The 24,461-nt window shown below is 32.4% G+C and overlaps 10 protein-coding genes and 2 non-coding genes across 12 annotated transcripts; 5 read left to right on the top strand and 7 right to left on the bottom strand.

The window, feature by feature from the left end:
• Positions 1–90: 90 nt before the first annotated feature.
• ASCRUDRAFT_71147 (uncharacterized protein) lies at positions 91–654 on the bottom strand (the record flags this gene model as incomplete). The annotated part of the gene is made up of 1 exon (XM_020191893.1): positions 91–654. The coding sequence occupies one exon, from the start codon at positions 652–654 to the stop codon at positions 91–93; it is 564 nt and encodes a 187-aa protein (XP_020046409.1).
• Positions 655–1,997: 1,343 nt separating this feature from the next.
• On the bottom strand, positions 1,998–3,775 carry ASCRUDRAFT_76612 (uncharacterized protein). The gene has a single exon (XM_020193546.1). The coding sequence runs from the start codon at positions 3,654–3,656 to the stop codon at positions 2,031–2,033; it is 1,626 nt and encodes a 541-aa protein (XP_020046408.1). The 5' UTR covers positions 3,657–3,775; the 3' UTR covers positions 1,998–2,030.
• Positions 3,776–5,235: 1,460 nt separating this feature from the next.
• On the bottom strand, positions 5,236–5,751 carry ASCRUDRAFT_71145 (uncharacterized protein; the record flags this gene model as incomplete). The annotated part of the gene is made up of 1 exon (XM_020191892.1): positions 5,236–5,751. The coding sequence occupies one exon, from the start codon at positions 5,749–5,751 to the stop codon at positions 5,236–5,238; it is 516 nt and encodes a 171-aa protein (XP_020046407.1).
• A 1,300-nt stretch (positions 5,752–7,051) lies between these two features.
• Positions 7,052–7,991, bottom strand: PSF3 (DNA replication protein PSF3). The gene has a single exon (XM_020193545.1). The coding sequence runs from the start codon at positions 7,651–7,653 to the stop codon at positions 7,291–7,293; it is 363 nt and encodes a 120-aa protein (XP_020046406.1). The 5' UTR covers positions 7,654–7,991; the 3' UTR covers positions 7,052–7,290.
• A 257-nt stretch (positions 7,992–8,248) lies between these two features.
• On the top strand, positions 8,249–10,771 carry PBS2 (mitogen-activated protein kinase kinase PBS2). The gene has a single exon (XM_020193544.1). The coding sequence runs from the start codon at positions 8,285–8,287 to the stop codon at positions 10,685–10,687; it is 2,403 nt and encodes an 800-aa protein (XP_020046405.1). The 5' UTR covers positions 8,249–8,284; the 3' UTR covers positions 10,688–10,771.
• An 818-nt stretch (positions 10,772–11,589) lies between these two features.
• On the top strand, positions 11,590–15,466 carry NMD5 (Nmd5p). Its single transcript, XM_020193543.1, has one exon. It carries the CDS (start codon positions 11,735–11,737, stop codon positions 15,272–15,274), a length of 3,540 nt encoding a protein of 1,179 aa, XP_020046404.1. The 5' UTR covers positions 11,590–11,734; the 3' UTR covers positions 15,275–15,466.
• A 41-nt stretch (positions 15,467–15,507) lies between these two features.
• ASCRUDRAFT_t111 lies at positions 15,508–15,604 on the bottom strand. The gene has a single exon. It is a non-coding gene; the product is annotated as a tRNA-Lys (tRNA).
• Positions 15,605–16,228: 624 nt separating this feature from the next.
• On the top strand, positions 16,229–19,242 carry EMC1 (Emc1p). The gene has a single exon (XM_020193542.1). The coding sequence runs from the start codon at positions 16,424–16,426 to the stop codon at positions 19,106–19,108; it is 2,685 nt and encodes an 894-aa protein (XP_020046403.1). The 5' UTR covers positions 16,229–16,423; the 3' UTR covers positions 19,109–19,242.
• A 6-nt stretch (positions 19,243–19,248) lies between these two features.
• ASCRUDRAFT_t110 lies at positions 19,249–19,322 on the bottom strand. The gene has a single exon. It is a non-coding gene; the product is annotated as a tRNA-Asn (tRNA).
• Positions 19,323–19,502: 180 nt separating this feature from the next.
• Positions 19,503–21,545, top strand: ASCRUDRAFT_76606 (uncharacterized protein; the record flags this gene model as incomplete). Its single annotated transcript, XM_020193541.1, has 1 exon — positions 19,503–21,545. A coding segment is annotated over exon 1 (1,750 nt), but the record flags the coding sequence as incomplete, so codon positions are not given.
• Positions 21,348–22,525, top strand: ASCRUDRAFT_76605 (heme peroxidase; the record flags this gene model as incomplete). The annotated part of the gene is made up of 2 exons (XM_020193540.1): positions 21,348–21,385; positions 21,643–22,525. Coding segments are annotated over exons 1-2 (665 nt in total), but the record flags the coding sequence as incomplete, so codon positions are not given.
• CBF5 (pseudouridine synthase CBF5) lies at positions 22,296–24,410 on the bottom strand. The gene has a single exon (XM_020193539.1). The coding sequence runs from the start codon at positions 24,103–24,105 to the stop codon at positions 22,573–22,575; it is 1,533 nt and encodes a 510-aa protein (XP_020046400.1). The 5' UTR covers positions 24,106–24,410; the 3' UTR covers positions 22,296–22,572.
• Between the last annotated feature and the right edge of the window lie 51 nt (positions 24,411–24,461).

Genomic DNA, 24,461 nt, shown 5'->3' with positions numbered 1-24,461 from the left:
AAGTTTCAAAATTAAAATGAAAGATAATGAAAATACGGAAAAAACTTAAAAACGGGAGAGAAAGCAATTTTTTTTTCTTTATAATATAAACTAAATGACCAAAAGAGCTAATAAACCCAACAATGATGAAGAGATAGCAACCTTTTGACCTGCAGCAAGATTAGCACTAATAACACCAACGGTTGGTTTAACATATGTTCCGTTGTTAGAGTGTGAATGAGAAGCAGTGTACGAACCATTACTTGGAGCACCAGTGGACACTGAATGTTTGTGCGAAACAGTAGCAGACTCGTAGACCTCATCATCAGAAAGAGTGAGTGTTCCATAGGAATCAGTGTCATCTTCAGAGGCCGAAGATGATACTTCTTCGGATGAAAAGACCTTGTCTTCAATATCACTGGTGTCACCACACAAACTAAATTTAAGGTCAACTAAATATTCTTCAGTGACTGAAGCACCGCCATTTTGAACACAGTCAAAGAAGTAGTTCCAATAGACATTGTTTGGCAATTGACATACACATTCATAATCATCTTGAACACCACCACAGTTTTCCAATTGAGAGCTCTTGACTTCACTACAGGAGTCTTTTGAGGCGGAAGCAAGGGAGGATAAGAGCAAAACCGAGGAAAATAAAGAGACTGAGTATTTCATTTTAAAAGACAAAATATGGTACTAGCAATGTTAAATTGTAAGGTGAGGCGAGAAGCTATAAGAACAGAACAAGAGATGAAGTTGCGCTAAAGAATATAAATAAGTATAACCAAAGAGAGTGGATTATAATTGTACGAATATAACAAAGGAGCGGAAGAGAGTTAGACAGCAAATGAGTGATAAATACCAATCTGTAGCGAAAATTGGAGAGCAAAAGACGAGAGGAAGAAGCGATGAGATTGAAAAACTAAGCTGAGAGAAAAAGAAGTTGGGCATTATTTATATGAATTGTAGCAATTGTGGGAAAAGAAATTCAGAAGTTTAAGAGGATCATGGGCAGGTGCGGTTATGAGTAAAGGAATAACAGGAATAGAAGCAATGAATCAGTGAAACATTTCCAGCAGAGCGAATTCTAAGTTAAAAAGCGTTTTGAAACCTTAGGATGAGCGTTCTCGCTGCTGATTGGCTGTGAAGCGCGGGCAGCGGAAAATGCGCGACGCGCTGGGATTCTGCGTAGAGCGGGTGTGCATGTTCCGCCGGGTAAGCTGCCTCTCCGGCATCTGAAAGCGAGGCAAAAGCACCGGCTTGTGTTGTTCCAGCCTTTTCTTTTGCTGCCTTTTCTTTTGCCGCCTGTTCTTTTTGTGGGCCTGGTGTGTTCTTTTGCTGGGTGGAGCAAAATATGAGTGAGAACCGAGAAAATGTGAGCCAAATGTTTATAAATAATGCTGGACAACCATTGACAACTGGTTTCAAAGCGAAACCAACCACACCACTGGTTCTGGGCATGCACAAACGTGTGCTTATGCGTTTAGATGAGCTAGTGCAAGCAGTCCGGCATATTATGTGAATCCAAAATATTGTTGCAGCTACATGCAGCTCTTCTAAAACCAACCCAAAAACAATTACCAAAATGAATATCAGAATGAACAATACCCAAATGAATAATAGAGGAATAAATATTACTGGGGTTCTTTGAGAGAGATTAGGTCTTTGAAAAACAGCAGTGAGAATGTCTTAGTTATTTTTTGGAATGTCTTGTGATGATTATTTTCCGTTTGACTTATTTTTCAGTTCGATGTTTCTGTTTAAGGAAAACGAGAAATGACTAGGTCGAGAGAAGAGCTTGTTTTGAAGTGATTTATAAAATTTTCAGACAAAGATTTGTTAAAGGTTGAAAACCGAATAAAAACTTAGTAATGAAATAATTCAATAGTGTAAAAAATGAAAATATTGACTAATATAGAGGTAATTTAAAGTAAATACGAATGAATAAAAACTATAAATGAGAAAACAAAAAAAGAGTAAACAATAAATAAATAAATAAAAAACCAAGAAAAGGGAATTGATTCTAGATAAACTTGAAAAACCATTCCAAATCAAGAGAAAATATGAGTCATTCTATGAAATAATGGTTTCTTCTTTTCATTTTGATCTTGGATTTTGAGCATTTCAACTTGTTCTCCAGTGAATCTCTTTCCTGTTTCAAAGTCCATGTCTTCGTAGCTGATATACTTGGTTTTGAAGTAATATTTGTAACCGTAATAGAAAACAGGGAATAATGGCAATAAGATGTACATATCAACGAAATCTGGAGCTGACCATGGGTCGAAACAACTCCATCCTTGAACCAACATTAAGATGATACCGACAGCAAGCGCAGCGTATGTAAGATAAGGGAAAAAAGGAGCAATATAAGGTAATTCAGCCAAAGTGTGGCCTTGTTTCAACCAACCTTTTCTAAACCTGATATGAGTAAAACAGATGGCAGACCAAACAATAAAAGTACAGACACCGGAAATGTTGACCATGTAGGCATAGACTTTAGCTCCACTACCACTAAGGGTTAATAAGTTCAAAAAGGAAAATAAATGGACAGTGTGGATTGCAACGTATGGAACACCACTTTTGTTGTGTGTTTGGAAGATTTTTGGAGCGTAACCTTCGTGGGAAAGATTGTATAAGGATCTGCTGGCAAGATAGATAGCACAGTTGATGGAGGAAAAACAGGTAATGACAACGACAGTTGAGACGTAGTAACCGGCATTTGCCCAACCAGCATCGGTGAATGCAATTGTCATTGGGGACTTCATTGTTCTGTTTTCTGAAGACAAGGCAGGATGGTCATAAGGAACAGTGATACCGTAACTGATACAAATACCGAAATAGACAAATAAGATTCTGAACATTGTTTGTTTGACAGCTAATGGAATAGCTCTTCTGGGGTTTTTTGATTCACTGACAGTTAAACTGATACTTTCGATACCAGACATGTAAACACCGGCGTAGACAAAAGAGTTTAGAATACTTTTGAAGCCATCAGCAAAGGGAGTTTCCTTGAAAGGATTTCCTGGAGAACGACCTTTGATACCACCAGCGGCATAGATAATGGCGAAAACATAGAAAGCAGTAATGAAGACCAATTTTGTTAAAGCAAGAACATATTCAGCTTCACCAAAGGCTTCAACACCCAATTGTTGATATAGAGTAAAGACAAACCAGAAGATTAAAAACCAGCCCCAGATAGGAACAACGTCGGTGTAGAAGGTGAGAATATTTGTGAAGGAGACGTATTCCTGAATAACGTTGCAAATCCATAAGATGACATAGTACCAACCAACAGTGGCACCAAAAGCAGGATCAACCCATTTTTCAGCGTGAGTATTGAAATTGAAATCGTAAAGAGTGTTTAATTCTCCGATACTGAACATCATAATCAAACCCATACAACCAACAATGAAAAAACCGATAATTAAAGCAGCAGGACCACAAAGAGCAAGACCACGACCAATTCCAATAAACAAACCAGGACCAATAATTCCTGCAATGGCCATCATAGAGATATGACGAGTCTTTAAACCTCTTTTAACACCAGTATGAGGATCGTATTCTTCTCTGTCAAGACCATTGGTTTTGACATCGTCGATGCCAGCTTCAACCTCAACTTCAGCTTCTCCTGAGGAGAATTTGCCTTGTTTTTCTAGATCACTAATTGAATTAGCCATCTTGGATTAAGAATACAATTGAGCTTTAGAGAATAAAATTTGTATTAATTTTTTGAATAAGTTTGTTTGGGGAAGACAATCTCAGCGAAATTAAATATATTCAATATATTCAATGTATTTATTCTTTTGTTAGATAATGTAATTGGAATAGAGAAAAGATAAATAAAAAACAAAATTCAGAATTCAATAAAATTGGAGAAAAATGAAATAATTTATAATATTTTTTTTTGAGTCGGTGAGTTAAATGAACTCATCAATCTTGTTTCCTAAACAAAAACAAAATATACTCTAAGGAAGGAAAGATAATTTTTAACATTTTTAGAATTTTTAGAATTTCTGTTGATTAAACTGTTGGGAAAATTATGAAAAAAAGGTAAATGCAAATCAATATTAAGCTAAAACCATAAAGGCTTTCTTTTTCAGATCAAGATTTTTGGATTAGAAAGTGCACTAAAAAAAAACAGTCAATATCGTGAAAAAGCTTTCTTTTTCCCTGAGAATCAGTGCAATCTGTGCAAATGTGAGCCAGATTATTTACTATCTAACCGCTCTGGATTTGAGCCTATGGAAAATGCAAAAAAAGAAAACATCACCAAGCAACTTAGTTTCCATGTTACTGGCAGAACACTCTTATTTGATTTGGAAAAGTGACAAAAAAAATTAGAGTTGGAACTCTAAATGCAGTGTAGCCTTTCTGATTTTCGGTGTCTGCAAACTCTATTTCGCGGTTTTAGTATCCGAACTCTATTCCGGTGCTCAAGTCGTGCGATCGTCTCCAGCAGATTCTGCAGCTTCAGCGGTAGTATCTTAGATCAATCTTGATAAGAGGCGCGTCCAGCCACAGGCCGGGCGATAACAGCAAAAGATAGCAGCGTAGCAACGTCCCTCAGTGACATACATCTGTTGCGTGCTAAGCTCCGACAGCACAGGTGAGTGCGGTGGAAAACGCTACCCTGCGCGAGCGTATTGTCGTTCCACCATGTTAAACCCGCTGCAGGGTAACACCCGCAGAACTGGGCTGGCTTTGCAGAAATCAGGGTTTGGTCACCTGCCTGCGAAACAGCACTGTGGTGGTAATTTGGTGAGGCTCGCTCTCTGCTGTTATCCAAAGCTAATTTTTTGCTCAGGCAGATAGTGAGGGCTCGTCCTATTACAGAATATCTGCTGAAGCTGTGATAGCATGGATACTACGTTTTGGGAGTGATATCTTCTTTTTGTATAAACCGCTACATTGTTATTTATTGATAATACTAGTGTAGATAATCAAAGGGAAAAGAAAAGAAAAAAGCACTTGACGAAAAATAGTAGTAATAGAGAGTTTATTAACAATTAAGAACATTAATACCAAATTAAAAAAGCCGAGCTGCGAGTGGCCTGCAGTAATTGGTTATTGAGCGATTGTATAGTAAAGAGAGTCAGAAAAGTACCAATAGAAATAGAAACACAAATAGAAACAAATAGTAATAGAAATAGAAATAGAACAATAAAAGAGAAAACTAACCACAATTTAGGTTGCAGTCACCATTAGATAAAAAGATAAAGAAATTTTAGCTTTTTAATTGTACTGAAAGAAAACAAATTAAAGAAATATTAAAGCTAATGCACCGACGAAAGATGTCGATAATGCAACTTTCAACGAGGGATTAAAAACACCTGGGGCCAAGTTGGATGATGTTTCTGTTCCTGTAGCAGCTACTGCAGATTCAGAATCCAACGATTCAGAGAAATCAGAAGCAACTGATGATATTGATGAACTGAACGAAGAAATAGCAGACGATCTGGAGGATTCTGACGATTCTGATGCCTCAGAGGCTTCAGATACAGCAGATGATTCGGATGATTCAGAAGAAACTGACGATTCTGACGATTCTGACGATTCACTGTTATCCGAAGCAAGAGAGGACAATGATTCACTGGCATCAGATGCAATTGAGGAGAGCGAGGATGCTAACGATTCAGTAATACTGGCAGCAGTTGTTGAAAGTGATTCAACAACTGTTACAATTTCCACATCATCTTCAGTCTGTCTTTTAACTAAAGCAGCTCTGACTGAGGCAATTGATAACATAGTTGATAAAACAAGTGTGAGCTTCATTTTGATTAGGTTTATTAGGGATTATAAGGATTATAAGGATTATAAGGATTATAGGGATTATGGGGATTATAGGAACTGTAGATTCTTGTTGCTGTTTTTAGTATCACAATTTCTTATATTACTTGTTGTTAACTGAAATAAATATTCAACTTCAATTACTGATTCAAAATTCAACTGCTAACTACCAAATTACAAGCGATATTAATTTTTATTTATATTACAATAGGGGGAGGTAAAAAAGCAAAACACCCAATTCATCCAACAAATGAATTGCTCACCTATTCAATCCAGCTGAGCATTTTCCTTCGTTGAATTGCTTTTCAAGAGCAATTGTAGCCATTTTCAACTCATTTCAATCTAAAAAAAGACCTGCTTTTACTTCAAAAAAGATAATTGGTTACAATCCACACTGAAATCATGATACTCTGCCTTTCTTTTCAATTGGTTTCTTCTCCCATATATATTCTGACTTTACACACCTAATACGCAACTCCAACTAATAAACAAATGTGTCGGTCCCCTTGTTGTCTCGTCTATTAATTATAGTTTCTCTCATTGGATCATCAATTAGCAATAATGGAAATCCTCACTGAACGTGGTGTTAAGTTTGCGGTGGAATGAAAAAAAGTCCCATACATTTGACTCAGCTTCTAAAAACAAAATAGAATTCGCAGAAAGCAACGAATTTCAGACAACAAAAGAACGTTGGTTCAAATCACCGTAGGTGCAACTTATTTATTTCGCTGACTCTCACAAGCTCTTTTAAAGTAACCTAAAAGCACTGATTCATTTCTTCTTTTTCTAAAAAATAGAAACCCGCTGTCAACCGCTCGACTTTTTTCTTATGGGGCATTTGCTGCACGCTAAGAGCTTTTCAAATACATATTTATGTTGTGTTGGATTTGTGTTTAAAATACCAAGAAAGACTATTTGCGCACTTGCTTGAGTGCATAGATCCTGCGCAACAAAAAGAACGCGCGCAATTTTCATCTTTCCAGAACCCTTGTATTCTGCCGTCTTTTTCTCCTACACTCTATTTCAAAAATATCACGCCTCTAGCAGCTCAGGGCGGAAGAACCCCAATTCGGCAACTATTTACAGAGAACCATACCAGTGGCATCCAAACTCACTCTCTTCGCGGACTTCCTCAAAAAGGAAATGTTTTAATTTAAGTCTCTGAAAGCCTTATGAAATGCTACTGATTTCTTAGCATGGACGATATCTGCAATAACTGAATATTCCAATAAATTTAATCTGTTTCAATTCTATAATTTCAAAATAAGGGTGTACATTTTGTTTCGATTATGTATTTTGTCTTAACAAAGAGAAAACTGAGTAACCACAAAAAAACTAATTCGCAACCAAGTGCTCAATTAAATGCAAATCTATTGTTTTGAAATGAAAATTTTCAATTACAGCATACTTCTAGAAAATTCAACAATATATCAATTATTCAATACATTAAATGGATAGGATTTTTGAAAGAAATGAAAAAACAGAAAGAAAAAAACAATTACATAATGGGGTATATATTCGATTTTACGAATCACTTGCAAACCATTTTTTCGTGTCTTTATGGCTCTCATAAGTCGCTTTATATATCCTTTTCTCAGCCTCATCTAGACCATGGAGAAAATTGAAAACTGCATCGTTATTAAAATTATTCCCCTTTGAGCTCGTCGCATAATCGTTAATCAATATACACCGTTCTTTCAACATTTCCTGAACAATTTTAATTAGCTCCTCATCACCAAGTTTTTCAGTCAACTTGTAATAGTTCGAACAGATAGAATGCAAATCGCAATTAACCGGGTTTGTCTTTATAGCATTTATAACTTTCAAATTGAAGCATTCAGGTTGAATTAGTTCAACAAATGTCTTTTCTTCGTTCGATTCTCCCATTACATCTTCTTCGTCTTTGACATCTTCCTCGCTTGGAGAAATTGCACACGTCGCAAGAATCTCAGCTAACCACAACGGCAACTCCAATCTGGTCCCTTCTTTAATTGCACCCAAGGACTCATTTCCTTCCAAAAATCCCAACCCAGGAACTGTTATCGTGAATTTACATGGTATTTTCTAAAATTAACAGCCAGATTAATATTTGATTTCAAAAAGCACAATCTGTAGTAGTATGTGAATGCACACGCTCAAATATCCAATCAGTAAATCATACCTCTCCATCAGCTATTATATCGTCAATATCATAGTAGTTACTACTCATCTTATCATGATAAGACTCCACAAAGAATCTTACCCCCAGCTACAAACAAAAAAAAACCAACCACGCATGCACCACATCCAGTATAGTGGTACTTAACATGTATCTGCGCGTTAATGCATAACACCCATAACAGTGGCCAATCCATAAATAACCAGTGCGACGGAGCATAAGCCGGGTAGCGGCTGGAGGGAACCACCACTCTGGAATAGCAACACTTCCTCTTCACAACTCTTTTTTTCCTTTTCTACGCTCTTAGCATTTCTAATCAGCTTGCCCATCTTCATCCATCTTGTTCTGAATCTGCTAACCATGATAAAGAATCCATCTTTCCAGCAATCTTTGGATACGGAATCCACCTCTTCTTCTCTTTTGAATTTGTCTATCAAGGATCCTGCTCCAATATCTTCTTCGTCCTCTTCTTCTCCTGTCCCCGATATCAAACCTGATAACAAAATCAATCACATTTCATCTCCCAACTACTTTGTTCAAGCAAAAATTGCTAGTGACTTTGACAATGATAATCATGATAATGATCATGATCACTCAGAAAAAGCTGATGATGAACTTAAATACACTAGCTTTTTAAGGAAACCAACTGATTCCTCAACAGCCATCAAAACCAGCAATACTATCATCGGATTGTCTCCATCGGGTGGGCCTCCTATTCCTCCTCAACTTCGAACTCATCTGAATGGCTCTATTGCCTCAACAAACAGCCAGACTAGATCAAATCGAAGTAATTCTATCGGCTCCAATCACTTTAATATTCATGGTAATTTTCCTTCTTCAAACAATCCCAATAGCATCAACAATCCTTATAGAGTCAATATCACCACTTCTAATAACTCTCCTAACAATTCTACTCAAAATCTCTCAAATAGATCCCCCAGCAGCATTCCTCATAATTTCCTAACAAGACTGCAAAACAATTCCTCAAACAGTATTGCAAATAGATCTCCCAATAGTATACCACCCAATCTTCTAAATAGACTGTCAAACAGTCACCCAAACATTTCAGGAATGCCAGGTGTTCCTTCACAAAACCTTTTAAATAACAAAAACCCACAATTACAAAGATATTCTTCAATGTCTCCTCCAGCTGGCCCAAGAAATAATACAAACTCTTCTCAACCATTGCTCTCTTCAAACAATCACTTTCCCCCATCCATAAAAAACAAAAAAACATTGTCCGAACGAAGAAACTTACATTTCAAACTTCCATTCAGTGATTCCAATGTTAATTCCAACAATAATTTCAACACAAATTCCAATACCAATTTCAATAATAATTCCAATAATGATTCCAATAATAATTTCAATAATAATTCCACTACCAATTTAAATTATTCAAACAATTTTAATAATTTTAACAATTTTAGTCCCAATTCTCAGAACAGCATAAAGGTTAGTAATAATATGCCAAGGATGAATATCAGTCCTCCAATTCCTAATTCCTTGAGGAATTTTCCTAAAAAGAACAATAAATTTCAAAAACTTTACAACACAAAATTGGATTTATCCTCTGATGGTAATTTCAACTCAAATATTTCTTCGACAATTAATTCCAATAGAATTCCAAAAGGTGAAAACAACAACAACAACAGCAACTACACCATCAAAAGACCAAATTCTTTTAACAACAACATCAACAACAGCAACAATAATAATAACACCAATTCCATTTTCAGCGGTCAATTTCAAGATTATTCAAATTATTTAGATAAAAGTGGCTCTCTTAATTTTTCTGGAAAAGCCTCTTTGCATTCAGATGGTATTGAGTTTTCTTCTGGTACTTCTTTCAATGTATCTCTAAGTGACTTCAAAATGATATCTGAGTTAGGCAGTGGTAATTATGGGACAGTTAAGAAGGTTTTACACACAACTTCTAATGTTACAATGGCCATCAAAGAAGTCCATCTAGAATTGGATGAAGCCCGAATTAAACAAATTATAATGGAACTAGAAGTCCTACACAACTGCAATTCTCGGTTCATAGTCGACTTTTTTGGTGCCTTTTTCGTTGAGGGAAATGTTTGTATGTGTATTGAATATATGGATGGTGGATCCATTGATCAGGTCTATTTTGAAGGCTTTGATGAACCATATTTAGCCATTGTAACCAAGAGTGTTGTATTGGGGCTAAAACAACTAAAAGATGATCATAATATCATTCACAGAGATGTTAAACCCACAAATATTTTGGTAAATACCAAAGGAAAAGTCAAACTATGTGATTTCGGTGTTTCGGGGAATTTGGTTGCTTCTTTGGCTAAAACTAATGTTGGTTGTCAAAGCTACATGGCACCCGAAAGAATCAAAAACAAAAACGAATACACCATCCAATCAGATGTTTGGTCATTGGGAATTTCTATTGTTGAAATTAGCGATGGTCAATATCCTTACAAAATTGAATCCACGAATATATTTAATGTTATTGCTCAAATTATAGATGGCGATCCTCCTAAATTCAAGAACCCTAACATTAGCGAAGATGCAAAAGATTTTATCCTGAAATGTTTGAAAAGAGATCCAAAATTAAGACCAACATATAATGATTTATTAAAGCATAAGTGGTTGAATACCTATATGGATGTTGACGATCCAGACTACAGCAAAGATAATGGTTTAATACCTGTTGAAATGGCAAAGTACATTACCAAAAGAGTTGAACGAAGAGAAAAAATCAGAAAAGAAAAATTAAATAGAGCATAATAAGGCCTTATAATAAAATGGAAAAATCAAAATTTTTCTGCATTTTTTTTAAACTAAGTTTTTGATTATATTTTTTTTTGTTTTTTTTTTGAAAATTGAAAATATATCCAAGGAAAAGAGAAAGATGAAAATTGAATCCATGGCTCTATCTTTACTTTCATTTTTATATTTATATTTATATTTATACTTATATTTAACTTCAGTTCATATAATTCAAAAAACCGAATAAAAAAAAAAAGAAAAAAAAAGGAAAAAAGTGAAAATCATCAGCAGATGAATATTTTTAACATTACTTTCATTCATTTATTTGTTTACAGATTAATTTTTATTTTGTTAAATCTCTTTCCATTCTTATTTTTCTGTTATCTTTTTAATCTTGTTAATTTAGTTAATTTTGTTAATTTAGTTAAGTTTGTTAATTTTCGTTTTTTTCGTTTTTTTATTTTTTTTATTTTCTTTCCAACTATACTCATTTTAGCAACTATTGATTTCATTAATTACCGTTTCTCATTAATTATCGTCGTTATTTCATCATCTTCATACTCTAACTTCATCGATAACTCATTGCCTTCATGAATGTTTTTATTATTTTAGTGTTTTCATTGGTTTATATTTACTTTTAGATGTTAGTATTCATTATTTATTTTTCTATATACCTCTCTCCTCTAATATATATGGGTTTTCCTCATCTTCAACAAAAACACCAACTTTCCGAAAAGAGCTGTTTCTGATTTGTGACCTTTTTCAACAAACAAACGCTCGTTAAAGCAATTTTTTCCAACACACCACCGCGTTCACAAGCCGTTTGCTGTTTGGCGAACATTCTCTTAATATTTTTTTGTTTCTGATCGTTTTCAGAAAAATTTTTTGAACAAATTTTATAAAGTACTTCTACTGTTTTTAAATCTTGCCCAGAAGCATCAACACAAAGAATTGTATATTCTTGCTGAATCAAATCCTTGGAGCTCAAAGCAATACATTGAATACCAAAATAAACGACACTAAACTGCCATAGACGCCTAGAGCAATATATACTGCTGGCCTAAAATGGATTTAAAAGTTTTACATGATTGTTTTGCTGGAACTTTGCAACCTGATGAGTCAATTAGAGATCAGGCTGAAAGATCATTGAAAAATTTTTTAACAACTCAACCAAATTTTTTATCATCTTGTATAAGTTTAATTGCTCTTTCGGATAACCAAATCAATGAATTTATTAAACACTCCACATCAATTTATTTGAAAAATCAAATCAAGAAAAACTGGGAGTACACTGATTCAAATCCTCCTTCAAAATCAAGCAAATCATCGATTATAATTCCAAGTGAGGAAAAACAATTAATCAAGTCAAATTTGCTAAATCTACTATTAAGCGATCAGTTTTCAATAGATTATAATTCTTCTTCTAATAATCATATCAAAGCCCAAATATTAGTATGCCTTCTGCACATTATCTCTTTAGAGTATCCTAATGACTGGCCAAATTTACTAAACGACGCAGTATCACTACTTAACAATTCCTTGGATGAACAAAATAAACTATTCATTGGTCTTTACTGTTTCAAAGAGATTATGAGACATTATAGATGGAAAGGCAACTCCACTAGATCAGAGTCTTTAGATCCAATTATACACAACGTTTTTCCCATACTAATAGACTTGGCCAATACAATTTTGAATTCTACCAACTCAATTCCAAATGATGTCAATAATATAAACTTGATTAACAAATTCAACCAAAATGGGGAATTAATAAGGCTAATAATAAAAACGTTTAAATTTGTCACTTTTACTGATTTACCTGAACCATTTCAAAATATTGAAAATGTAAATTCCAGTTTAATTTTTCCTTGGATTAATTTACAATTGACCGTAATTTCAAAAAAATTACCATTATTTATCGTTAATCTCTCAAATGAAGCCAAAATTTCAAATCCGTGGGTGAAATCTCAAAAATGGTCTTTTGCTAACTTATTTAATTTATTGATAAGATTTTGTTCATCATCTAAATTTAAAAGCCATGATTATCCTACTTTCAAAAAAAATTTTGTTGCATTGATCCTACCTGAAATCATCAAAATATATTTCAAATTAATCTCTGATTGGTGCCAAGACCCTGTTTCGAGTTTTATGTCAAACAGCTGTCTTTATTATTTAATCAATTTAGTTGATACTTCAATTGTCTATCCAAATACCTGGAAATTAATTTCTGCAAATTTGCAAGATTTAATTGCAAATTTCATCTACCCTTTAGTGATTCCCACGGATGAAGTTATTAACATTTTTGAAACGGATCCTAATGAATATATTCATATGAGATTGGATATCTTTGAAGAAACTTCAGATTCACCTGATTTTGCTGCAGCTTCTTTTTTGGTCACATTAGCTTCAAAGAGGCCTAAATCTTCTTTGAATTTAATTTTGGAGTTTATTTATAATAATTTAATTGATTTACAACACCAGCAACAGTCTAACAATGGGATTGAGACTCTTGACATTGCTAAAAACAGAGAGGGTTTACTACGAATTTTGAGTTCTATATCTTTTATTTTAACAAACGAAAATTCCGAATATCTTTCACAAATGGAATCATTTTTCAATCAATTAGTGTTGCACAATTTGAATTCTGAATTTGGTTTTTTAAAAGCAAGAACCTTAAAGGTTTTATCGTCGTTTTCGTCAATTGAATTTACTGATAGTTCTATAATTGAATTGATTTATCAGGGCATCATTAAAGATTTCAATTTAGATAAATTAAGACAAAACTCGTTATCACAAAATAATCCTAATAATAACGGCCTTAATCAGAATGATGACTCTGATGAAGGCACATTAGTAATTCAACTAGAATCCTCATTAGCAATGCAAGCATTTATCCAAAATGAATCCTTTAAAATTTTACTTGAAAAGGATGTAATTTTAATTGTTCAAAGGTTATTAATTTTATCTGATAAAATCGATACTGACTCAATTTCAGCAGTAATGCAAGAATTAGTTGAGCAATTTTTTGAACAATTACAACCATTTGGTGCCCAATTAGTTAATAGATTATCGGAGCAATTTATTGGAATTATTGTTGGAAACAATAATGTTGATTTAAACTATTTACAAGATTCCAAAAATTTGCATGATTTTGAAATCAGCCCAGAATATTTAAATGAAAGCAGCTCGGATAAACAGATGGTTGCATTGGGTTTATTAAATACAATGGTTACGATTTTATTATCATTTGAAAACTCTCAAGATTCTATTGAAAATTTACTAAAATATTACTCGCCAGTTATTAAAATTATTTTGATTAATGGAATTGATGATTACTTTGCAGAGTGTTTTGATTTAATCGAGAACACTTCATTTTTATCTAGAAAAATCTTTTCAGAATTATGGGAAATTTTTGATATTATAATTATGATTTTTCAGATTGATAAAGACTCCAATACATCATTATTATATTTAGATGAGATAATGCCCTCATTAAATAATTATTTCGTTTATGGGTTTAAAGAACTAGTCGATAATAAGAATTTTGAAACAATTAATAAATTTTATCTTTTATATTTCATTATTTTAAATAATGGTTATGAGGAGAATATTGTGGGAAATTTGGCTAATTATAACAAACAGATTAATGATATTCAAGATACAAGACATCTCAATATTAACGGAATATCAATTGCATGTGAATTTGCATCCAAGTTTATGATTTCATTAGGTAATGATTGCAGACAATTTATTAAGGATATTTTGGTTTCATTTTTTTTAACATTGCAAAGAAAATTAAAGAATGAGTACATTAATGATCAAGATACTTTTGATGAAGTTCAAATTATTAATTCCATATCAAGTTATATAAAACTAGATTCAAAAGTGAACAAGCTTTTCAAGAGCTATTTAGCTAATAGGAAATTTTCTATTAACTTTCTTAACTTGATTTTAGCTGGATTTATGTTTGATACCGTATTGACGTTGGAAATATTAACAGAGTTTCAATTTATTGAATTTTTTTTCCAAAAACTTTGGTTTAAAAGTATTTCAAAAGGGACAGTGAGAAGAGTTTATGATTTAAAAATCACTTTGATTGGATTATTAAGTCTAGTCAATTTAGATAATCACGATATTTTGAAATTTAACTTGAACTTGATTATGAAAGATATTAGAGATAACATTGTTTTAGTTCTTGGAAAATTACCAAAAGCTATCAATGACTTGGAAACGAAAAAGAAAAGCTATGCTGCAGACTTATCTCAGTCTGATTTCTATTCCAATGAGTTTGGGGCAGATGAATTTGTTGATGTTGAAAGTGTAAATGAATCAAGCAAAGGTGGTTTTAACGAAAATGACGGTGCACAAAACGATGAAAATAACGATGACAACAAAGACAATTTGCTATTTGAGATAGATGAAGATGACGACTTATTTGAAGACCCCTTATCATGTAATCCATTGGATAATATCAACATTTTTGAAGTTTTCAAAACCAGTTTGATTGGATTGAGAAATAAAGATGAAAATAAGTACAAGGAGATATTTGAAAATGGGTTGACTCATGACCAAATCACATTACTCAAAGACGTATTGAACGTATGACTGTGATTCTGTAATTGTGTTTTGTTGGAGTAGTTATTCTTTGGTGGTTGCTTCTATATTTCTTTATTATATCATTTCTGAGTGTCGGGGAAAACGATTTTTCCCATATCTATTTACATATCTTTATACTTTATTTATAATGCATTAACCAGAAGCAGCTCCGCAGTTCGAATTTCCACAAAACCAATCTTTAAAAAATACTATGCAAAGCAAAACAGTGCAAAAAAAAACAACTCCTCATCAGGGGCTCGAACCCTGGACATTTCGGTTTCTTGCGAAACTAGAAGAATCCCTAAAAGCCGAACGCTCTACCGACTGAGCTAATGGGGATGAGCTGCTGACCATCGAATGAGTAAAAGCAATATATTTAAATAAAATATAGTACTTGTCAGTTTTTACCTATTGGTGTTGAATTGAGCTTCTTTGGTGAAGATACTCAGTGGAGGGCTGGGTATATGAGCAGTAACCAATGCAAATGTTCCCTCTCAGAACCGACAATAACTCATTATATCTTCCAATGTCCAATAAACTTACAGGCTAGAGTCCGTTCAGAGATCCCAACGATTCTCACTGACGAAGTGGACCCAGAAATCATTTACACATATCTAGGGACGAAATGGGGCATAAGCAAACTCATTATATTTATTTCCCACGCATGGCAACTCATAAAGTAATATGACACCAGCACATATTTTCTTAGATTTCACACTCCTGTCTTTGATGTGAGTTTTCTTCCTAATTACAAGGTTTCCTCACATCTACGGCAAAATTACAAAGACAGCATTTACTCTAATATATAGATATAATAAATAACACCGTGCAAGAACCCCAACAAAGTGGGCTCTTAGCAACTATTTTTAAAACAAAAAAAATAAAAAAAGATTGAGCTTCTGTTAGAAACAATAAACACGATAACATCTATTTCTTATTTAAATTCATTCGTCCTTGATGTGAGTTTTCTTCCCTCTAAGGTTTTCCCACATCCATGGTAAAATTACAGGGACAGTTTTTGTAGTTTATATACCGACTAAACAGCACCGTGCAAGAACCACAATAGGTGTGTTCTTAGCAGTTATTTTTTAAAAAAAAAATCTGTTAGAAACAAAATAGACGACATTGCTGATTAGAATAGTCTTCAGAACTCCGGGGATGTTTTCTTGTTCAGTGAGAAAGCCATCTTTATTTATTTGGTTTCTTCTTTTTTACGTCTCATTAGTGCAATGTGTTTATGATGATGAAGCATTCAAAGTCGACTGGCAGATTGCTTCCGTTGGTGAAGTCAACAACCATCACTTGTCTCAATCAATTGATTTAGTTTCATTGATTTCAGATGACAAAGTTTTATCTGTTGTTGATTTTCAAACTGGAAATATCAAATGGAGATATAATTTAAATGAATTTTTCAGTTCTTCCAATGGAAAATTTGAGGTGATTGGAGATCAAGAAAATCCAAATTTTCCTATTTTTACTCTCAATGATGATAATTATTTATTAACGTTGGTCAACTCTAATATCTTTATTTGGAATTTGAAAAAGGGATTCTTAATAGATCATATTCTTTTCACTTCTGAATCAGATAGGAACAAAGTTTTTAAAGTTAATGAGAATAAATTTTTAATATTCGATTCATCATCCAATTGCGTTATTGAGTATAGTTATAATTCCAGTTCAGAGATTTTTGAATCCTCAGTGCTATTATCAGATATTCAATTAAAATTTGATGATTCAATTTCAGTCTCGCCAATAAATAATGCTGGAGATGTTTTAATTTACTATAAAAATCTAAACAACGTTATTATTAACAGTTCTATTAGTAAAAATGTTTCTCAAATTGAAATAGAATCAAAGTTATTAAAAGATGATTATTTGCTTTATAAAATTTTGAATAATTTATTAATTTTCCAAAATGCCAATTATTATTTGATTTTATCAGTTGATGTTAATGAGAATTCAATAATTGATGAAAAATTAATCTTTAAAAATCAGTACTCTATTATAAACTCGAAAAACGAACTTTTCATTTTATCAGTTGATAACGATTTATCAAAATTAAATTCTTCATCATTAGAATTGAATGAAATATCTAATTTTAATTCAATTTCCAGTTCATTTTCTGGTTCGGTTTCTGGTTCCAAAGTTTATTTTATCAAAAACAATAAGTATATTATAACTTTAAATGAATATTCGATTGATTTTTTGAGTATCACTTTTGACAATAAACTAAAAAAGATATTTAACATCTATAATCCTGACTTACCGTCATTAAACTTAATTAAATCAATTGATTTCAAGTTTGATAGTGAAAAAAACTGTTTAAATTATTTAGTTTTGACAAATGATTTGGAGATTTTGAAATTTATAAATGATACTTTGATTTGGAAAAAATATCAATCATTAAGTATGATAAACGGGTATCAAATTTTGAATAAATTATCAAATAATCTTGATATCACTGATAATAGCAATTATAAAGACTTTTACAATCACAATTATAATGCGGACTACAATAATTATAAAACTTTGATGCATATTTATTATAACCGATTAGTTAGATTTAAAAAATTGATCAGTGAATTTGTTCATCGTAATTTGATCAATTTTAATACTCATCAATATGAAAATTTTAAGCATTTGAATAACTATTTTGGATTTGAAAAGTTAGTTATAGTATCAACTAAAATTGGACAATTTTTTTTGATTGATTTGGAAAATGGGAAAGTTTTAGATAAATCATACAATTACAAAGATTTAACAAAGAAAAATGAAATTGATAAAAGATTTTATCAGGTGTTTCGTAATGAAGGATATTTTGATATAGACCATGATAATAAGTTTACTATCAGTGAAGAAAAAAATGAAATTTGTGGGCTTGATAATGAGAATAAAAGTTGGTGCCAAAGATATTATAATGGCAATGAAATTTATTCAGTTAAAGTTAATAATTTAAATGTGGTTGGATCGGATAAATATTTTTTGAAAGATAAACGAATTGTCTATAAATATTTGAATTACAAAATAATATTGGTTAGTGTTACCAATAAGATTGAAAATACATTAATGGTTAATGTATTTGATTATGAAAATGGGGATTTAATTTACTCAAATATTCACAAAAATGATATAATATTAAATGATAAAAATAAGATTTCAATGGTAATTGATGAGAACTTTCTAATTTATTCATATTTTAGCTTGAAACCAAGTATCGGTAATAAGATATTTACAGTTGAATTTTTCAAAGATGAGGAGAGGTTGATACCCATTTTTGGTGAGAAGACGTTTAACTTGAATGGGAAAATTCAAGATCTTTCTGTATCTAGATCTCAATTTGGAGTTACAACAAAGTCTATTATAATCGAGATGAATAATGGAGAAATATTTTATGCGCCAAAATTTTTATTGAGCAAAGGACCTGATTTCCTTAATAATAATATACAGGATAAGAAGAGCAGCAATATTATCAATAACAAAAATGTTGATAGTCAGAATAGTAATAATAAGAATAAAATATCGGAATCGAATCTATTGATTAATGATAGATCCGTTATTACTCACAAAAGACAGTTATTGAATGCTGGATTTAATGATGAACAGCTAAATGGGTTGGTATCTATTCCAACAAATTTGGAATCAACCATCATTACTTGCTCATTCAAAAATGATTTTTTCTGCACCAGAATATATCCGTCGCTACAGTTTGATTTGTTGAATTCGTCATTTGGTAAGAACAAATTGATATTCACGTTAGCCATCTTGGTAATAGTGTACTTGGGGTTGAAACCCAAAGTGGAAAGCAAGAAGTTGAGAAACCAGTGGATCAATGAGTCATCGTAGGGCCAGGCTTACATAGACTTTGCAGATTATATACTATAGCTTTTCTATCAGCAATCAAAATTGAAGTGCTACTCTCATGCAGCTCAAGAAGCACCAACACCAACAAATTGGAAAAAAGCCGTCCAAAAAAGTAATAGCTACGACCTCGGAGAGGATCGAACTCTCGATCTTGAGATTAACAGTCTCACGCCTTAACCAGCTTGGCCACGAAGTCACAGATCGCTTTTGCCAGTCTAGTATGTTAGTTTAGAGGGTATGCAGCTGCATTGCATGCAGCTGCTGCTTCCATTGTTTTGGTCTTTGATGCTCTCGTTTTGCCTGTTTTTTCTGATTATATCTTCGAGTCGAGGATTTGCAGGGATGACAAACCAAAACAAAGACTCTTTGTGGCTAGCGCCCAGAGACTGCTGGGCATATAAATAGTCTTTCTTTTGCTATTTCTTCCTCTTTTTTTTGCTGTTTCTTCAATGCTTAAGCGCTGGTGGTTTTTGTTCAACACTGTTTGTTTTCTCTTCCGCTGCTCAAGATGCCCTTATTACGAATCATCTTCGAAAACATCGACTACTATCTCTTGATCCCTTCTGTTTTGTTCAGGATCTTTTTGACTCCTTTATCAGTTGCTATTTTGGTTTGCTCCTGGATCAAAATTGACTTGGTTCGTTACAGAAATGGCTTCAAATGGTGCTTGAAAGAGTTGAAACACATCTTCCCCTGTGTATTGGCTCAATTGGGTTTGGTCAACTACAAAAATCTAAACAACCTAAATAAAGACAATCCCTTTGTTGATTCTGATCTTTTTAGAAACAAAAGCCATCCATTATATTCGAGGTTTTATTACAGAATTCAAGAAAAATACAGGAGAACTTTTCACATTATCAAAGTCGATACTTACGCCATTGTCGATGTTATATTCAATGAATTCCACATCTTGAGCAAGAGATTGAATCAATTGCTTAATATCTGGTTTTACTCGACTAATTTGCAACGGAAGTTGCAATCGTTTTGTTTAAAACTTCTTTTTACCGATTCCCACACTAATGATACCAAACCACACAAGTCCAATTTTGGAAACGATAATACGAACAAAACAAAAACAAAAACAAAAAATAAAAAGAACAATCAGAATTTCGACACTAAAAAAACCCAAAACACTGATAATATTGACAGTTTACGAGATGCACATTGTTTAGACACTCTTAATTTAACCGCCAATCAATCAATTGATCGATCAATTGATCAATCATTTGATCAATCATTTAAATCCTCAAATACTAACTCCAATATCAACAAAAAAATCAATAAAAAAAAATTAAAAAAAAACTTAAAAAGAAAATATACCTCGTTATCAGCGAAATCTAATTCTAATAATAAACCAGTCAACAAAAAAGCTTTTACTCCTTTAAACACAAAAAACTTGGATTTGGAAAAGAGTCTTAAAGATAATATTCCAAACGATTTGGAGATAACTCATGATTTTTCTTTTTCAACTGATAATAACACCATTAATAATAATTCAGTTTTAGATAACACCATTCAACTAAAACCAATCAATAGGACTTTAAAAATGGCTCAAGAAAATAAAAATAGTCCCAAAAAATTAAATTCTTCCCATTCTCATAAAAATTCGGGTTTCCAAACTTTAACTGCTTCTCAATTATTTATTGATTCTGATTATCAAAATGATATTAACGATTCAAATAAAATCAATATTCTAGAATTTAACAACAACCATCAATCTTTAAATGATTTTATCAATGACAGTATTGATATTAATGATAAGGAAAATAGTGAGAATAAAAATCAAAGTGATCAATCGAAAGAAAATTTTCTTTTAGATTCTCCTTTTACTCCATCATCTCCTAAAAGTACAAATAATAAAAACTCAACTATTAAAAGTTCCAATTCAATTGTATCATCTGATAAACATTTTAAATTAAATTTCTCAAAAAAATTATCCAAATCGAGATCTCGCTCAAAACAAAAGGTTAATAACAATAACAACAATAATACTCATCCAGAAATTTTATATGCCTCTAGTTTTGTTCCACTTTCAAATGAAAAATTAATTTCAAATGATTTTAATGACGTTTCCAATGAGAATACCAATTCTTCTGATCATGATTATGAGTCAGTACAAAACAATATCCGAGAAATAATGAAATGTCCAGACTTTGATGATGGTTCTTATGCTCCAAACTTACTAAGATTAGCCTGGCACTCTTCCGCTACCTATGATAAATATACTAAAACTGGAGGCTCTAATGGTGCAACTATGAGGTAATATTTCACTTTTACTTGTTTCTTAACTTTTCTTATTTATCACAATTTTTTTTTATATTTTTCTTGTCTTTGTTGTAATATTTTTGTTCTATGTTTTGCTTATCCCAATTATTTGCTATATTATTTTTTTTATTTTTGCTTTGATAATTTTTTTCAGCTTTTTTTCACTTTTTTTCACTTTTTAACAATTTCTAACATTTTTAATTACTCGAATTTTATTTTCAATTTAATATTGTTAATTTTATTTGGTTTAGATTTCCACCTGAATTAACAGATTCTGCAAACACTGGTTTAAATACTGCAAGAGACCTTTTAGAACCCGTTAAATCGAAATTTCCTTGGATTTCTTATGCAGATTTATGGATATTGGCAGGTTTAGTCGCAATAGAAGAGATGGATGGTCCAAAAATTCCTTTTAAACCTGGCAGAACTGACTGTGGTCCGAATGATTTAGCTTTAATACCTCCAAATGGCAGATTACCACTAGGGTTTAAAGATTCACAGCACATCAGAGAAATATTTTCAAGATTAGAAATGAATGATCAAGAGATTGTTGCTTTATTAGGTGCTCATGGTTTAGGCAGAACTCATGCCAAATATTCTGGTTGGGATGGGAAATGGACTTCAAATCCTATCAAATTTGATAATGAGTTTTATAAAATTTTGTTGAATGATAATTGGGTTTTTGGAAAAGTTGAGTCGACTGGTAAAAAGCAATATTTCAATGAAAAGAACCCAGAATTGATGATGTTGCCAACGGATTTAGAGCTTGTTAAAGATTCAAGCTTTAAAAAATGGGTTGAAGTTTATGCTAATGATCAAGATAAGTTTTTTGAAGATTTTTCAAATGCATTTTTCAAGTTAACTGAGTTAGGAGTTGAAAGGAATGAGTGCGGTTTTGCTCCCAAAATTAGATAATTGATATTTATTTATTCCAGGGTTTTAATCAGAGTTTTAGGTAATAAATTTTTTTTTTATATATTTAGTTTTTATAGTTTTGGTATATGATTTTGACTTTTTGTGTTAATAATTAATGGTTTGGGAGAAATTTTTATATATTACATTAACTACATAAATAAAAGGTGGGACTTAAAAAAAAGGTGAAATTTATAAAAAAATCAATAAAATATATTCTTTATAATTTTAATTTAATTCAATTTATGGCTATGTGAATTTTTGTTGAGTTATTCTTTCTTTTTTTTCTTTTTCTTCTCTCCATCCTCTTCTTCGGATTTTCTCTTTTTGGATTTCTTGTCTTTCTTATCCTTTTTTTCCTTTTTATCCTTCTTCTCTTTCTTGTCCTTCTTCTCTTTCTTTTCTTTTTTCTCTTTTACTTCCTTTTTCACTTTTTTAGAAAATTCAGCTGCTGTTGAACTATTCAGAGGGCTATCTTCCTGGAACACAGGCTTCGAAACAGCTGGGGTTTCCACAACTGGTTCAGCAGTAACTGCAGGAACAGTTTTCATTTCAATATCTTCGGTTTTAGTGTTGGGCTCTGATTTGACCTCTGAAATAATAGGAGTGGTTGAAGATTCAGCTGGATCAAAAGATTTGTAACCAGATTTCCAGAAATCTGGGGTATTTTCGTTAGTACGACCATATTTATCTAATTTTCCTTCTTTTTTCAATTGTTTTTTCTTTGAAGCAACAGGACCTAAACCCCATTTTCTTGGATAGCTATCTCTTTCCATGATACATCTTTTGACTTTGGCTACCACACCATGATCACAGGAAGCAATATCAACAGTGGACATCTGAGCAATAGCAATTGCTATACCTTCACCCTTTGTGGTGATCAAGACAACTTCATCAAATAATTCAATACCATCTTCGTATCTCAATAAACCTGGCATCATCAATTTAGCACCATAGCAGACTGAATTGACAGCAGAGTCCTTGACAACTATTCTTTTATAACCAAGTAATAAAGTTTCTAGAGGTTGTATAATTCTTCTTAGATAGGACTCATCTCTGGTGTTATCATAAACCCATTGGGCATCTAGAACATCATGTAAAGTGACCAAATTATCATTTTCGGATAGAGCACCAGAACGAACTCTTCTCAACTCTTGCATATGACCACCAACACCTAATAACATACCTAGATGAACACATAAAGTTCTCATATAAGTACCAGCTTCACATGAAGCCCAAAAGACAGCCAAGTTTCTTTTATTATCAAATTCAATTAATTTTGAGTCATAAATTGTTCTAACTCTTAATTGTCTTTTAACAGCAGAGATCAATGGGGGTCTTTGGAATAAAGCACCAGTTAAGTTTTCCAAAGTTTTGGCCATTTGTTTCTCATCAGGCAATTCGTTGTGCAATCTAGCAACACAAACATATTCCTTACCAGCACCCTGTTGAGATTTGACTAATCTGGTTGCTCTATCAATACAGACAATTAAACAACCAGTGACTTTTGGATCCAAAGTACCTGAATGACCAGTTTTGTCAACTCTCAAGATTCTTTTGATCCATGCGACAACTTCATGAGAAGATGGATTTGAGGGTTTATCTAAGTTTATTATACCAGTTGCAATATAATTCTTTAAATCTCTTTTCAAGGGAGAAGTACCAAAGGGAATTGGAGTATAATGACCACATCTAACATTCAATTTATCGTAATTTTTCAATAATAAAGGCCATTTGGATGAATCATTTGTGGGAGAAACATTTTCAGGTTTTATCATAAATTCTTCAACTTTAGAAGCCATCTTTGAAAATCACAATATTCAGTCTGCTGATTTAACCAGATAATCAAAAGAATGATTTAATTCAGAGGCAATACAATTAAAATAGCGATTTTATCTTGAATTGAATTTTTTTCGTTTTTTTCAATTTTTTTTTTCAGTTTCAAAATCTTTGAAACTGAAAAAAGAGATGATTACGTAATGCTCAGCTAAGAATAATCCTTGAACCAAAAAATCTTCAACGAAAAAGTCCACAGAGCTCTGAAAGAGACAATTTAAAGCAGTGACTGACAGAAATGTTTTATGCTAAACAGTTTAGCACAAAGAAGAAAGACTTACATAGAATGGGTGTGAATTACTAGTATATCAGTATATCTTTG

Source organism: Ascoidea rubescens, assembly GCF_001661345.1.
Source record: "Ascoidea rubescens DSM 1968 unplaced genomic scaffold ASCRUscaffold_9, whole genome shotgun sequence".
Classification (NCBI taxonomy): Eukaryota; Fungi; Ascomycota; class Saccharomycetes; order Ascoideales; family Ascoideaceae; genus Ascoidea; species Ascoidea rubescens.
This window is presented reverse-complemented; position numbering and strand designations above follow the sequence as displayed.

Excerpts from the sequence above, each read along its gene's own strand:
- ASCRUDRAFT_76612 (XM_020193546.1), bottom strand. The coding sequence starts at position 3,656 with ATGGCTAATTCAATTAGTGATCTAGAAAAACAAGGCAAATTCTCCTCA.
- PSF3 (XM_020193545.1), bottom strand. The coding sequence starts at position 7,653 with ATGGGAGAATCGAACGAAGAAAAGACATTTGTTGAACTAATTCAACCT.
- PBS2 (XM_020193544.1), top strand. The coding sequence starts at position 8,285 with ATGATAAAGAATCCATCTTTCCAGCAATCTTTGGATACGGAATCCACC.
- NMD5 (XM_020193543.1), top strand. The coding sequence starts at position 11,735 with ATGGATTTAAAAGTTTTACATGATTGTTTTGCTGGAACTTTGCAACCT.
- EMC1 (XM_020193542.1), top strand. The coding sequence starts at position 16,424 with ATGTTTTCTTGTTCAGTGAGAAAGCCATCTTTATTTATTTGGTTTCTT.
- CBF5 (XM_020193539.1), bottom strand. The coding sequence starts at position 24,105 with ATGGCTTCTAAAGTTGAAGAATTTATGATAAAACCTGAAAATGTTTCT.